Here is a 15141-nt window from a genome sequence, read left to right as displayed (position 1 = left end):
TCTAGTCAGGGTAAGGGGGTACACTCCTAAAATAACCACTGCTCACCCCATTGGTAGCTTGGCACGAGCAGACAGGCTTATCTCAGAGGCAGTGTATAAAGCATTTGTGACCACGTGCAGCAACCCAGTGACAACACTACAAATGGACACCACACAGGTTTTATATAAAAAATACGTACACTTTATATAGATTTACCACAGGACCATAAACGACAAAAATACACAATAGTATTACTTTAAGATGGTAGTTTTTAGCTTAGTTCAGTTCAGTTCTTAAGATGCGACACTTTGCGTCAATGTACCTTACCTTGCATTGCGCTTCCACGACAAGCAACATCGCAGCGATGGAAATGCAGCAAATTTCTGGTGCAAAAAAATAAAGAGGTGAAGATCTTCCAGATGCGGCACGCTTCTCCGGGGATGCGAGAAGTTGTCGGTTCGATGCGTAGACTGCAGCGGCGACACCCTTGTTCAGAAGTGCGATGGCAACAGCTCCAACTCTTCTCCCACGATGCGTAAAGCTTCCGCACGATGCGACAACTACAGCGGCAACATCCTTGTTCAGAAATGCGACGGCAGAAGCTCCGACTCCGACAGCGGCGCGCTTCTCGGGGATGTGAGGCGCTTTCTCCGATGCGGTGCAATGCGACAGTTCCAGTGGTGACACCCTTGTTCAGAAGTGCAACGGCAGCAACAGCGATGGCGACACGCTTCTTCCTCGTTGCGAGACTCTTCTCTCGATGCGGTGGAGTGCGACAACTCCAGCGGCGACACCCTTCTTCAGAAGTGCGATGGCAGCAGTAGCGACGGCGACACGCTTCGGCTTCGTTGAGTCGCGCTTCCAGCTCCTTGCGACACGCAGTCCCTCAGAAGGCCCAAAACAGCAGCAGGCACTCCCAAAGAACTCTGAGGAGCTGGGGGTTGAAGTCTGTTGTCCCTGAGACTTCAGCAGGAGGCAAGCTCTGTTCCAAGCCCTTGGAGATCCTTACAAGTTGAAATAAGCACACAAAGTCTCTTCTCCTTCCTTTGGCAGTCAGGCAAACCACTGCAGGCCAATCCCCCAAGCAGCACTTCAGCTTAGGGATAGTCTCTCCTCAGTTTCTTTAGGTTCCGCTCCTCAGTAAAGGTTTCTTCCTGTTCCAAAAGTGATCTAAATTCTTGGGATCAGGGTCCCAAAATTTATACCCAGAAATCCTTTGTCCTCTGAATGCAGAGGGGCCTTTGCCCAGTCCAAACCAATTCCTGAGCACTCTGTTTACCAGACTTCTCCTTTCCTGAAGTGCTGGAGATCTTTCCTGGGTGGACAGAATAGCAACAGTAAAAAGGACATTGTTAACAAAGATTCTCTTCATCATGCAGAACCTCCTGTTGCCCCCCTTGCCCACCCCAATTGGTGCTTGGTAGACTCCCAACGACTGACAGAATCCTACATATGGGACGGGAGGGAGACAGGGTTTACAACGCTGGCAATACCACCAGGGTTGACAACGCGGTCGTTACAACAACCGTGTTGTTACCACGCGTGGCATTACATCGCAAGTAGTTTCACCGACCAGCGCTAAGTGGCGTGCAACACCAGGAAATGTGTTGGATTTTAAATCCAACACCTACCCTGCTGTTGCGTTAACTGGAGTAGGAATAGTAATTTACACTATTCCTAAGTCCAGCGCGCCACCTAGCGAAAGTCGTTGAAACGACTTGCGATGTAATGCCACGTGTGGTAACAACGCGGTCGTTGTTACCTTGCACATGGTAACACCACGCATTGTATCGTCATACATTCGGGACAGGAATATACCCTGCATGGCTAAGAAAACAAGCATTTGCAATGCAATAGGTCTCGCAGTTGTTAAGAGTTTGAGCTATTGGCACTATAAATGGCAATGCCTTTTATTTATGTGTGGGTTTTTAAAACATAAATAAAAGGCATTGTCATTTACAATGCCAATAGCTCAAACTCGTATAAATGCGAGACCTATTGCATTGCAAATGCTTGTTTTTGTTCTGTTTCCAAGAGGAAGTGTAATAAACTTATACAAGCTTTCAGTGAGGCCCCCACCCAATTCATCCATGTCTTGAGACCCCGGAATAACAAGTAAGTTTCACGCTGTCAAAGGCATGGGGCTCGTGGCGATGTTTTGGAAGCCCCTGGGCCACAGAGTAAAGCGGTCTCTTCCAGCTTCAATAAATCTATCAAGCCGGTTTCACTTTTTTTCCCAGACATCACAAACTAGGGCACAGTGAAACTAGAATTATCAAGGGAGAATTTCCTAAATGTGTGGGCCTGGGGCACCACTACATTCTGTCACCTTTTGTCCTCTCAATCACGGTCGGATGTTGCTGCACAGATTCTAAGAATTAAGTTGCTGACAGAGTGATAATCTCTCTCGTGTATGCAAGAAGGTGCAAACAGTGTGACCAAGTAAATGCAAGTGCGGAGTCAGACAAACTATTCAACCATAACGTAGTCTGCCACTGCCCGGCCCGGACAGGAGAAGGCTGGATGAAGGGCAACAGAGGCCGTTGCAGGGCCTCTAAAGATTAAGCCCATTACACCGGACTTCATTGCCGAGCCGGAGCTAGCCTACCACGCCGGTGACCTTTGCAGACAGTGTGACACCACCCTTCACGCTCTCACCCCCCAAAAAAGCAGCATTTCTACTTACAGATACTGCTGTTGGTGGTGGGCAGCCGGGCACTGGCCTCCCTGCCTTTATTCAATAGGCAGCCTAGGCCTGCTACTGCCTGCACTCGACTGGGGAGAGGCTGTAGTCCGTCGGCTGGAGCTGCCGCCTCTGGTGCAGGAAACCAGGGTTCGAGCCTCGGGGTCGCGTCCACATCCTGGGTGCAGGAAACCAGGGTTCGAGCCTCGGGGTCACGTTCACATCCTGTGATACGGGGCAAAACACTTCATCTCCCCGTGCCTGAATATGTAATGTAAATACTGTGCTCATTTAGTACAGCGCTCCAATACCTTCGGGTCGAGTTTGCGCTATATAAATATGCAAAAAAATTAAACTCGACGGCGGGGACGGTGCGTGCGGGTGCGCCTGGGGCGGGGCACTTAGAAAAAAATCTACGCACGCACAGCTCATCACTCACAATACAGCCCCCTGCCCAATGAGTGTCTCCCAGCCTTCCCATTGACAGCAACGCCTACGGCCGCAGCCCGCCACCCGCCGCCTGCCGCCTAAAACACATTTGAAATGCGCATCGCATCGTCTTTGAAATAAATAAATAAAATGAGTCGGGCGGTCTGCGCGCGCGAGTCTGAGCCGGAGGTAAATTAGTTTTAGATACTGAATGTAGTAGTCTCTAGTCTACCCACATTTACATTGCCTGACATATGACGTGTCGTGCAGAGTCATAGTTGCAGACGCGTGGTATTATGTAGACCCGGCCCTGATAAATAAGTGCCGGTGCTAAGCACCGGAAAGCACCGGCACAAATTAAGCACTGAGGACACCACATTCTCACTCTCTCTAAGGCTCTCTTACACTCATTCCTTTTTCTTTCCCAGACAATCTCACACACTGCCTGTCACTGACTCTCACTCCCTTTCACTCGCTTACACATACTCATACAAAGAAACACATGCTCACGGCTACATGTATCTCTCTCATATAAACAGAACCTTACCTGCAAGCACACTCCCAAAATTCATTTAAAATAAGTTTTTACTTATCTCAGCTAGAACAAAAGGTCATATTCCAGATAAGGATGCTCCAATTTGAATACACTCATGGTGAATAATAGAATATTATAAGGGCTGTTTTAAAATACGTTTACTGTGGACCATCCACAGATCCTGCACGAATCCACAATTAATTAATTTTAATATATTTTTAGCCCCAAAGGAATTCTCTCTTTGAAACCCTCCTCCCCAGCAGGCCAAGGGGAGTTAGCATATTCCTACCCTGCCTCCTATATGATTTCTTTTTTAAGGAAACAGGTACTGAGTCTCCAAATGCTAAAATGGCTGCCAGACACTTTTGTTGATGTGAGTCTGCCAATCAAATATAATCTTTTGATTTTCCAGAGAAGCTATACTGCAGCGTCTCTATTTATGCATACATTTTGAACCTAAATTCCACAAAAAATACTGAACGGATTTACACCAAATAACAAAAAGCTCACTTTCTGGAGAAACGTCTAGCTTTCTGCTAAATTTGGTTTAATTCCTTTCAGCAATTTTTCCTGTATCACTGTTCAGTTTTCCTGTGGAAAATTGCATTAGTAATCTTAGCCCCCATTTGATGGATAACCCTAAATCTTTCCAGGAACGAGCTGACGTGGATGAACCTTTGTTTTGGAAAGTTTGTTGAAGATTTGTCAAACAGTGCCAAAGTTATTAGCAACCCAAAAAATCTGTTTCCTATGGAAATATGCTCCTAACTATAGCTATACATTGGTGACCATGTATATATTTATATGCATATCAGTGCTTAATGTTCTGTGTGGGATACCACTGTACACAACTTTGTTCACAATGCTTAGCCACTATGTAGTGTACTCTGACCCCTTTGGTATAGCAGTACATTGTTGTGACCCGGAATGAGTTATCACGCCTTTTCTATTGAATTTGAGACAAACTACAATCAACAATCGAGTAACTGCTTGTTTTTTTTCATTGCAGACACACTGTTATTACCATGGACATGTTGAAGGAGTGGAAATGTCAATGGTTGCTCTGAGTACATGCCATGGACTCAGGTACTGTACCTTGGATTGGATTCTGGAGTGTTGTAGTGATACTGTAAAGCCACTGTGATACTTAGGGATATCATTGCTGTAAGATATGATGATTTAACCATCAGCCGTGCTCCTGGAGTGATCTCAGTAGCCCTATAGATGAGACCATTTCAGGATATAGGTAGGGAAATTGAAGAGGCACTCATGATGTGTCTGAAGAGATCCACAAGGGGAGCGAGGAGTCTGAGGAGAGACACATAGGAAGACTCAGGATGTGCACAGAGGAATTCTGAGTAGGCACATACCTACGCATGTGGAGGAAATCGAGGGGATTATGAAAATCCACATAAGGAGATTCTGACAGGACACACAGAGAATACTTTACGAGAGTCTCAGTTTGACACACAACCCTCTTCAGGACACATGCAAAGGGGAGTCACAGACGATGAGTGGAGGGCTTGAAGAGGCACCATACAAAAGGGGTCTGACGCTATCTATGCAATAGATTTAATGTGACATGACCACATCACCACTACTGGACCCCAGAGTGTTTATATTTTTTTCTGTTATTGTTTTTGGATATGTGTGGGGCAAGTGTGTAGACCAGCAGGCGACTGAAGACTCGTGTAGTTGGGCCACCTGGGAAGAACAAATTTACTTGGATTCTTTGAAGTCACCAGAGATAGAGTGGTCCCCAAAGCATTTTTTTCCTGGCAGTGCCCCGCCTCTAGCGTGGGCTCTTTTCAAGTGATCAATGGTTTGTGGATGGTTGGACTAGGATCACGTAATTTCCTAAATTACATATTACCTTGTATCTGGGCTCTGATGGACTGTCACGTAATGGTGTGGATTGGATCCTTGCCTTGGAGATCATGAACAAGAGCCCTTAAAGACCTATTTGTTTTATTAGTGAGCCCACCCAGCCCCCCAGCCCACTTGGAACATATTCTCCTCCTAAACTAAAGCATTAGAATCTCACAAAGTAATCACACAGAATGATATGAGCCACCTTCCTGAACTTAGTCAAGAGATTAGAAGAATCTGTAAGTGCTGGAAAAAGAAAGAACGCAGATGCGGCCATTGTCTCACCCTAGTGTTCCTTCTTTCTTTCAGGGGAGTAATTCACATTGGGGATCAGGGCTATGGGATTGAGCCGATGGAGAAGTCAACACTAGGTGAACACCTTCTGTACAAGCTAGAGGATGTACAGAAGGAGCCCTCTGTATGTGGGGTGATGAATTCTGATGACGGATGGCAGCAGGACACTGTGAATAGCTTCTTCCAAGAAATAAACAGTTCTTATACTGACTTCAACAGACAGCATCTCTATAGGGTATGTGATATCAGAGCTGGGAGTCAGCCCTGTGCATTTCAATGAAGATGTCTAATGTACTAATCAAGAATGGGAAATATGTGTGTGAGAAATGAATGAATAATGAAAGAATTCACTAACAAATTATTGCTTGCATGAATAAACTCAGTAATAAATGTTCTTTTTTTAAAGTTATCAGATATCTATATATGTTAACCCTGTTTTATCTGGCGGCTGGCAGGTCAGCTCACTCAACTCTCCTAATCACAAATTGCACTTCGCCATCTGCCTGATTATAACAACCAGGCAGGCAGCCACTTGTGGTCTGTTCTGTGTGAACCAGGCAGGCAGCCACTTGTGGTCTGCTCTGTGTGAACCAGGCAGGCAGCCACTTGTGGTCTGCTCTGTGTGAACCAGGCAGGCAGCCACTTGTGGTCTGCTCTATGATAACGTATGCATTAAAATTCTGTTAATTCGCCAACATAAATGTTTTCTTTGTTAGTTTAGTCATGCCGCTGCCCATACTGTGCATGTGCATATTGCTTGTAGGCAAAACGTGTCTAATTGTAAATATTTGTGAATTGTTTGTTAGCACACATAGGTAATCATCTCCTTTGCTGTCAGACACTTATTCAGCGTATACTTGGCAATTAATTATACATGTCAGACATCTCTTGATTGTCTATCCGACCTCCACTCGCTCTGTCCATTACAGAAACGTAATAATACAGGATAGCTGATCTAATCTATCTGTGCTTATATTATGCTCCTGGCAGTGGGAGGAGCTCGCTGTACAGTTAATTTTTTCACTTTCTCTGTTTTAACCCTCCGTTACCCCATGGCAGCTATTACTAAAGAAATAAATATTCATCCTAAAATACTTATACATGGCAAGGAGTATAAAACTGCTGTGCTTGCATGCCTCTTCAGTCAAACTTGGTACATTGTAACCTTAACACTCATGATCCGTTGAAAGTCTCTCTTGAACTAAGATACTATTGTGGTATTGAGTGCTGTGATTCTCACAGTAAAACATGATAGGTTTCGTCCTCATAATGCAGTCACTTTTGTTAATGTTACTGAGACATTGCCACATTCTCCCTCATTTGAGTGTATTAGCTTTTATGCTAAGCAATATTCCAACAGACTACGTTTATCTGCAGCTAAACCTCTTGAATCTTCCTTCCCGGGACCCTAGAGGTCAGAGCCATCCTCTTCTCATCTCACTCAGTTTTAACAATTCTGAAAGTCATCTGCCCCAGCTTAGTACTGCATGATCTGTACGATTGAAACAAAGCGCCCAATGCGAGGCCGGGCACGGTGTTGTCCTCAAGAATAGATGAGGCAATATGTCCCTAAAGACAAAATTCAAAACAGCATTTCAAATACAGTCAATAAATAAGGCTAATTCAAAAAGGGAGTTTGAGATCAGTCAATTAGAAAAAATTGAAGTTTATTAAAATATAAAAGTGCAATACTGAAGCCAAAAATATAGTTAGGTTCAATAAATCATTCAGAAAGTTCAGAAAACAATTTCCGTTATGGATCTTAAATGTAACAATGAGCAAGTTTGGAAAATTAACTAAGTCCAGAATGTGTAGCAAATCAATAGAAAATCAATTATCAATTTAACTTTATTATGATAGGGAACTTCTACTGAGGTCCACTTAATCGACACAAATGATAAAGCAACAATGCATTATACATATTAAGATCCACAATTAAAAAGATATTAAAACCACCAATCTGTTGCATCTATCATGTGAGAATGACAGTAACTATTCTTTATAGAGTGACAACATGCATAGCACCATAATACATCATATTTCGATTCATGTTGCACTAAAGGCATTTTATGTTCACTTATTCCCAAAAGACAACAGGGAACCAGATAAGGCACATATAGAGCTTATTCAAAAACTTCATATTCAAACCTTTATAAAGTGCAACATGCGTGGTGCAATATGCAAAGTGCAAATAATACATAATACAATATTATGAATACAACCTAAAAAATGGCAGCATACCTACACAGAATAAGAATGTACCAATATCGCATGTCAAAGAGTTGCAACAGATGCCCTAATAAATATGATTTTTTTTTTAAAACGTGTAAATCTTATTACAAGGTATTTCATTCAGATGGAACCAAAACAAATGTATGGGCCTCCCTGGCAGAGGACGTTAGATTTAATAAACATAGGCCTTAAAAAATGACGATGAACATTCTGCAACACAAGTCACACAAATAATATGTGGTTAAGGTCCTAACTTTTTTAGAATTTTGTGCCAGTAATCAAACGTAAACGGAGCAAATCCAATCGTTGCAGTAGGATGAACCTTCTGATCCCATGGGACAGAATCCATACTAGATATGGCTACGCTTTATTTCCCTTGATTGTTCTCACACATCATCTGATTTTGCAGATTAAACTAGCTTAGAGCAATGTCTCTGGCTAAGCTCATTTTGGACACAGAGCCCTGTATTAGGCTCTTCAAAGCAGACTTGGGCATAAAAGAATCGATATTCAAATTAAGCCCAAACATTTCCTGCTCAAAGACCTAAAGAACGTGCACCGTTCTTTCAACAGGGAGAACATTTCAACCCTAAAAGCTGCCTTTAATGTTCCCTCCTCTCCATCTAGGAGAGCTCTTCCCCACCTCAATACAGCAGCCAGGAAAAAGGAGTATGAGGATAGTAAACCAAGCTCTAGGTCCATGACATGGGGGCTGCAAGAGTATTCAAATTGCACTTTTGACAAATAATTTGGCCTTCAGTCCCTTCAAAAGAATGCTAATAACTCAAATCCAACACATCACAAGCATAGCACAAAGATAAGGGGATTTTGGCCCTGTAAACAGACAAGACATGCCCAAAATGTACATCTCCCACAAATTGTATAAAGTCTATACAGGGCATTAGCCTGTGAGACGTCTGTGCTCACACAGAGCTTCATGTGTTCAACATCCCACTAATTCTTGGAGAAAACCTTCCAGGGAGAAAGATACAACTTCACTTTTTAAGTTTATCAGTACCCAAATACCATTGAAAACTACTTCTAAGTCTTGACCCATTCTTACGAAAGATCAGAACTTTGCTTTTAGAAATATGGATCTTCAAAAAATGGGCTTCAGCATACTTTGGCAGAGCTTCTAGGTGACGTTGTAGACCAATAGGCGTTATGTCTAAAATAGCTACATCATTGGCATACAATAAGGAGCCAATGGATATCGTGCCAATTCTGGGGGGGGCGGTGTCACCCAAATATATAAGAAAACAGAAGAGAGCCAACAGACAGCCTTGCTGAAGACTATTATGTGTTTTGAGCTTGCGGGATCAACCCTGCACCCCTTCCATTAGAATTTGACATCAAGTATCCTTGTGTAACTCCGTAAGTCCCAAGAGGTGGTGTGGACAACCCAGAAGGAGAAGCTTCCTACACAGCATTTGACAATCGACTCCATCAAACTGAGAAATCAAAGAATATATATATTGACATACCTTGAGAAAAGGCGTATTTATCCAGTGTACTGTTATTCCTCCTGAAATCGGCTTATTCGGGGGGTATGATGTTCTGATCTTGAGCCCATTGCTGTAAATGACAGAAAATGCTCTTAGCAAATAATTTGCCAGAAGCATCCAGCAAGGCTATCTGATTAAAACTTGCTGGGGAGAACTTAGGGCCCTTCTTATACAGCAGGACAATGACACTCTCCTTCCATGACTAGGGGATTCTCCCAGAACAATAACAATAATTCAACAGCGGGGCAAGGAAAGATTCCCAAGCTACAGCCTCCCTTTTGATAACAGCCACGGGAACCTCTCCAGGCTCCAATGCTCCAGAAGTTGTGGCATTCTTTTTAAACGCCACTATCCTATCCACAGTGGGGGCACCATACAGCAAGTATAACACCTCATCCACACCAAGATTCGTGGGAAGGCTAACTTGGTATTAATTGCATACAACTCGGAAATATAGTCCACCCAACCATTTTCAGGAATCTGGATTGCCAGTGCCTGTATACTGGAGTCACAGTATTCAGCGATCAAACGCCATACTTCCTGGTGTCTTTAGCCCTTGCAGCTCTCTTAGATTGATCCATTTTGAATCATGTTCCCTTCTACTTTCAAGGAGTTTGCAACAACGTAACCGTTTAAGACAGTAAATTTCACACTGAAAGCCTAAAGAAAACAGCAAATGTTTTCGTATTAGTAAATGTATTTCCTGATTGTTGGAGATGGCCCTTTTTGTAGGGTTATCCCTAAACTTTTTGCTTCTTTCCCCTATTTTTTCCTGACCTGTTTGTGTTGGTTTTTAGGACTCTGGGCACTTTACCACTGCCAGTCAGTGCTAAAGTGCATATGCTCTCCGTCTAAAATGTATTATGGATTGGTGTTTCCATGATTGGCCTATTTGATTTATGTGTCAGTCCCTAGTAAAGTGCACTGCGAGTGCCAGGGCCCATAAATCAAATGCTGTTGGTGGGCTGCAGCACTGGATTGTGCCACCCACCAAACAGCCCGTAAAGTGTAACTCTGGCCTGCCATTGCAGAGCCTGTGTGCAGCCTGGGGCTGCCACGTTGACTTGGTAAGTGCACCCACATACCAGTCCCTAAACCTTCTCTTTTGTACATGTTAGTCACCCCTAAGATAGGCCCAGGGTACCCCCATGGGCATGGTGCATTGTATGTGAAAGGTAGGACATGCCCTGTAGTGTGTGGCATGTCCTGATAGTGAATTACAACCAATTTCGTTTTTCACTATGGCAAGGCTACCTGTCCCCATAGGCCAGACTGGGCAGTTTGATTATAACATCCTATAATCCTAACTGACCCAGGGAGCATGGTATAAATTCGAGTTTAGTATGCCTGAACTCAGAATGATAAAATACATCTTTTAGTGAAGATGGCTTTAGCATTCTGTGTTTGAAAATACCACTTTTAGAAAGTAGGTATTTTTTTACCTAACCATCCAGCTTGCCTCTGCTAGCTTGTGTATTGTCTGTCTGGTTTGTGAGTGACAGGGGCTGGGGGAGGCTCCAGGAGACAGGGTTAGTCAGCACAGGGCTGAATAGACCTATCTGCATGTAGATGGGTGGGAGGAGTAGGACATGAGTCTGAATAGGGCTATGCCTGCCTTCCACAATGCTGGCTCCACCTCCTGTGGTGCGTCTGAGGACCCTGGCCCACATTGACAAAGGAAGAAGGTGCACACTGGCAGAATGCACCCAGAACTGGTTTGAACTAGGTACAGGACCTCCTGCCTGCAGAGGACAAATGATTTGCTAGTATAAATATTGGGGCCCAGACCCCAAGATTTCAGAACTCTTTTGGATCGAGGAGACTGCCAAGAAGACAAGCTGGAGAAGCTGCGAGGAGGACCTACCACTTTGCTGTGTTGGCCTACACTGGCTGCTTCTGTCTTGGGCAGTGAAAGGACTGGACTGAACTTTAAGCAATCTACTTTTGTGAGTTTCTCCAAGGGCCTGAGGTAGAGCTTGCCCCCTGTTCAAGAAGTCTCAGGAACAACAAAGACTTCAAGCTCGACGCTATCTACGACGCCGCTCCCGACTCCGTGTCCCGAAGGCACCACAGAGGGCACCGCAACCCTGGTCTCACCGACGACACCTGCTGACGCCGCCACCTTGCTGCTGCTCGCACCGCGACCTGTGGGCACCAGACTCCGCACCGCCTCACTTCACGATGACACCTTGGTATCCCCGACGACAACGCTCCACGCTGGAATCGACACTGCTGCTTGCACCGTGGTTTAAGGGCACCACTTGTAAAGTTACACGACGCACCGCCCACATCCCGCACCGCAGCCTTGGCCTACTGATGCCGGTGCTATCGACTCCAGTTCGTCAGCCGTTGACAGCGCTCAAGCCACCATGACGTCGCTGCTTGCACCGTGACCTACCAGCACCGTGACGAGTGCCGCCTTCATCTCACACGGGACACTGGTCTCACCGACGATCCCATCTGACGCCGCCACCGAGCCGCTGCTTGCACCACGACCTGAGGGCAACGCACGCCGCACCGCTGCACTTCGCACCGCAGCACCCAACGCCTGCCGACACCAGCGCTCCTGACTTCAACACAGAGGAGTTCAATCTGCAACACGTGTGACTTCGAGGGCCCAGACGACTCCTGTACCGACCTCCGGAACCGACGCCTGCAGACGCCGTGTGTTCGGAAGCTCAACGAGAGGTCATTGACGCCCTGCATTTCTGAAAGGTACTGTTTGCAGGTCTTCCCGGCACCGCCGCTGGCCCGCAACGCCGCGGTCAGCCAGAACTGTTTGGATTTGTTTGCTCACAACACCATTATAGCCCCGGACGGAGCTATCGACATCAAGGAACTGTTTTAAAAGGTTATTTTGATAACTGAAGATTTTTAAGTACTGTATTGTGGATTTTTATCGTTTTGGTCTTAAGTATATAAAAATATTGGATATTTTTCTAAACTGGTGTGTTGTCCGTTTGTAGTCCTTACACTGCATTACTGTTGGTTATGTGCAAATGCTTTTATTTTTATTTATTTATTTCGCACTTATAAAGCGCCTGGTTACACTCAGCCAGTGTGTCCCCACGCTACGGTGAGAGCCGCTAAAGTAGGCTACCGAACCATTAACCTGGGGGGAATAGATGAGTCTTCAGATTTTTCCTAAAAACGTCCTCTGAGGGCTCCAAGCGGAGACTCAGTGGAAGTTTATTCCAGAGTTGAGCCGCCAAAAGGCGAAAGGAGCGACCACCCATCCTGGCTCTCTTTACAACCGGAACACATACCAGCCCTCTCCCCTCAGACCTCAAGCGGCGAGTTGGAACATGAGGGGTGAGAAAGTCCAGTAAATAGACTGGCGGTGTCCCATGAATAATGCGGTGACAGACACACAACTCCTTGAACCAGACTTGTTCCTGAATCGGTAACCAGTGGAGGGAGGCAAGAGCCGGCTTAGAAGGGGCTCTCCTAGGACACATCAGAACCAGGCGAGCTGCTGCATTCTGCACACACTGGAGGCTCCGCATACATCTCCCTGTTACACCCAGATACAAGATATTACCATAATCGAGGCGTGATGTCACCAGGGCATGGACTAAGGTCTTCCTGGCTGCAATAGGCAGCATATCCAGGGTTTTGTGGAGTCCCTTTAGAACTCCAAAGCAGGCGCCCACAACCCGTCTGGTCTGGTATTCAAAGGAGAGATTAGAATCCATCCATACCCCCAGGTTTTTAGCCTGGGCACAAGGCACAGGGGTGGGTCCCAGGCTCTGCGGCCACAAAGCCGACGACCACACCGATGGTGCTCTCCCCACCACCAGCACCTCGGTCTTATCACCATTCAATTTCAGACAGTTCTTATCCATCCATGATGCTAGCTCTTGCAAACATGCCACAAAGTTGGGTGCTGCCGAGTCCTGTTCCTGTGTCAGGGACACCACCAGCTGGGTATCATCAGCATAGGATACCACCCTAATCCCAAAACCATCCGCGATCTCCTCTAAGGGAGCCACATTCAGATTGAACAAGGTCGGGCTAAGGATTGAACCCTTTGGTACCCCCTGCTTCAAGCTGATGACCCTAGAATAGTACGCGCCCTGCCTCACCTGAAAACTACGCTCCACCAAAAATGAAACCATCCAGCTTAGTGCCCAACCTGACACACCTCCCTTCTTCAAACGATGTACTAGAGTGTGGTGGGCAACCGTATCAAAGGCGGCACTTAGATCCAAAAGGATCAAGGCCGCCGTCTGACCCGCATCCACATATTGCCTACTGGTCTCTGTGGCCAATAACAGGGCAGACTCTGTCGAGTGACATTCTCGGAAGCCCGATTGGGTAGGGTGTAAAAGGTGAAATTTCCCAATATGTGCCGTGAGTTGCTTATTCACCACTTTCTCCACGATCTAAGCGAAGTAAGGCAGAAGAGAGATTGGGCGCAGGTTATCTAGGCGGTCTAAACCTAAGTGAGGTTTTTTTGGCAGAGGGAGTACCATTGCCTCCTTCCAACAACCTGGGACTGTGCTGGTCCTGAACGAGACCTCCACGAGGTGTCTAATAAAGGGTTCCAATGTTTCTATGCACCCTCTAAGCCTTATTGGGGAGGCCTGATCTTTAGGAGAACCCGACTTCACGCTCAGGCAGATTTTAATCAGCATTTCTGGGGCGGGGGACCATAAAACTATCTAGTCCCTCACCCTCATTTACTGGCCCTATCTCATCCAAAATATCCTGGTCTACTGAGGCAGAGCCCGGAAAGGTGAAATAAATTTTCTCCATCTTGTCTGAAAAGAAATTTGCTATTTGGTTACACAGCTCTACTGAACCTATTGCAGGTGCTGCCACTGTAGCAAGGGAAGATAATTCCCTGGTCGAGTTGCCTGTAGACCCAATTCTTTCCAGATAATACTCTGCCTTCGTTTTCCTAATAAGTCCATGGTAGCCCTTCAGCATCGCTTTATATACTCACTCTTCCCTTGAGCGGAAAAGTCCTTCCTCCAGTGCCTTTCCGCTCATTTGCAGTCTGCCTTGGCCTTTCTCAAAACACTATTGAACCAAGGGGCAGATTTCTGAGCTCTACCTAATAGTTTCCGTGACCAGGGGGCCGTACTATCAAGTACTTCCCCTATCCTCCTTACCAAATCTAAACAAGCGCAGTCAGCATCATTTCCCCCTGGTGGTCCCCCCTGCAAGAGGGCACTATTGAACTTGCCAGGGGAAAAACCCGCCCATTTCCGACAGGTTATTCCCTCCTTCAAGTTCTCCAGCACCTTCGGCCTTGGCAGCCGCATATCAAAAGGGACCAAGTAATGATCCGTCCAAATCATAGGCTGCGGCAGACCGACCACTACCTCATCCCAATTTGTAAAACTGGGATCAAGCAGATGGCCCTGCTGATGAGTAGGAGAGACAGCTGTTAATCTCAGTTGTAATTCCTGGCGCAGCTCTTCAGCCGCCACGCACCTTGCATCTTCCAGATGTAGGTTGAGGTCTCCTAACACAAGGAGTTTATTGTAGCGCAAGGCTGGTTGAGTAAGATATTCAACCAAACTCGATGAGAAGCGGGAGGGATATCCAGGAGGACGATAGATCAGAAGACCTTTTACAATACAGTTACTCGCCACCGTGATAGTAA

At 45.8% G+C, this 15141-nt stretch overlaps 1 protein-coding gene across 1 annotated transcript in view; it reads left to right on the top strand.

The window, feature by feature from the left end:
• LOC146866832 (disintegrin and metalloproteinase domain-containing protein 9-like) overlaps positions 1 to 15141 on the top strand; it is a 762935-nt gene that overhangs the window by 112582 nt on the left and 635212 nt on the right. Inside the window, exons 5-6 of the mRNA XM_085601842.1 lie at positions 4637 to 4713; positions 5806 to 6025. Coding sequence (XP_085457968.1) covers positions 4637 to 4713; positions 5806 to 6025 — 297 coding nt within the window. The remainder of the gene's footprint in view (positions 1 to 4636; positions 4714 to 5805; positions 6026 to 15141) is intronic.

The sequence above is a fragment of the Triturus cristatus genome, chromosome 1_2 (genome assembly GCF_964204655.1).
Source record: "Triturus cristatus chromosome 1_2, aTriCri1.1, whole genome shotgun sequence".
Classification (NCBI taxonomy): Eukaryota; Metazoa; Chordata; class Amphibia; order Caudata; family Salamandridae; genus Triturus; species Triturus cristatus.
Note: the sequence above shows the minus strand (reverse complement) of the source record. Positions and strands in the feature narration are given on the sequence as shown.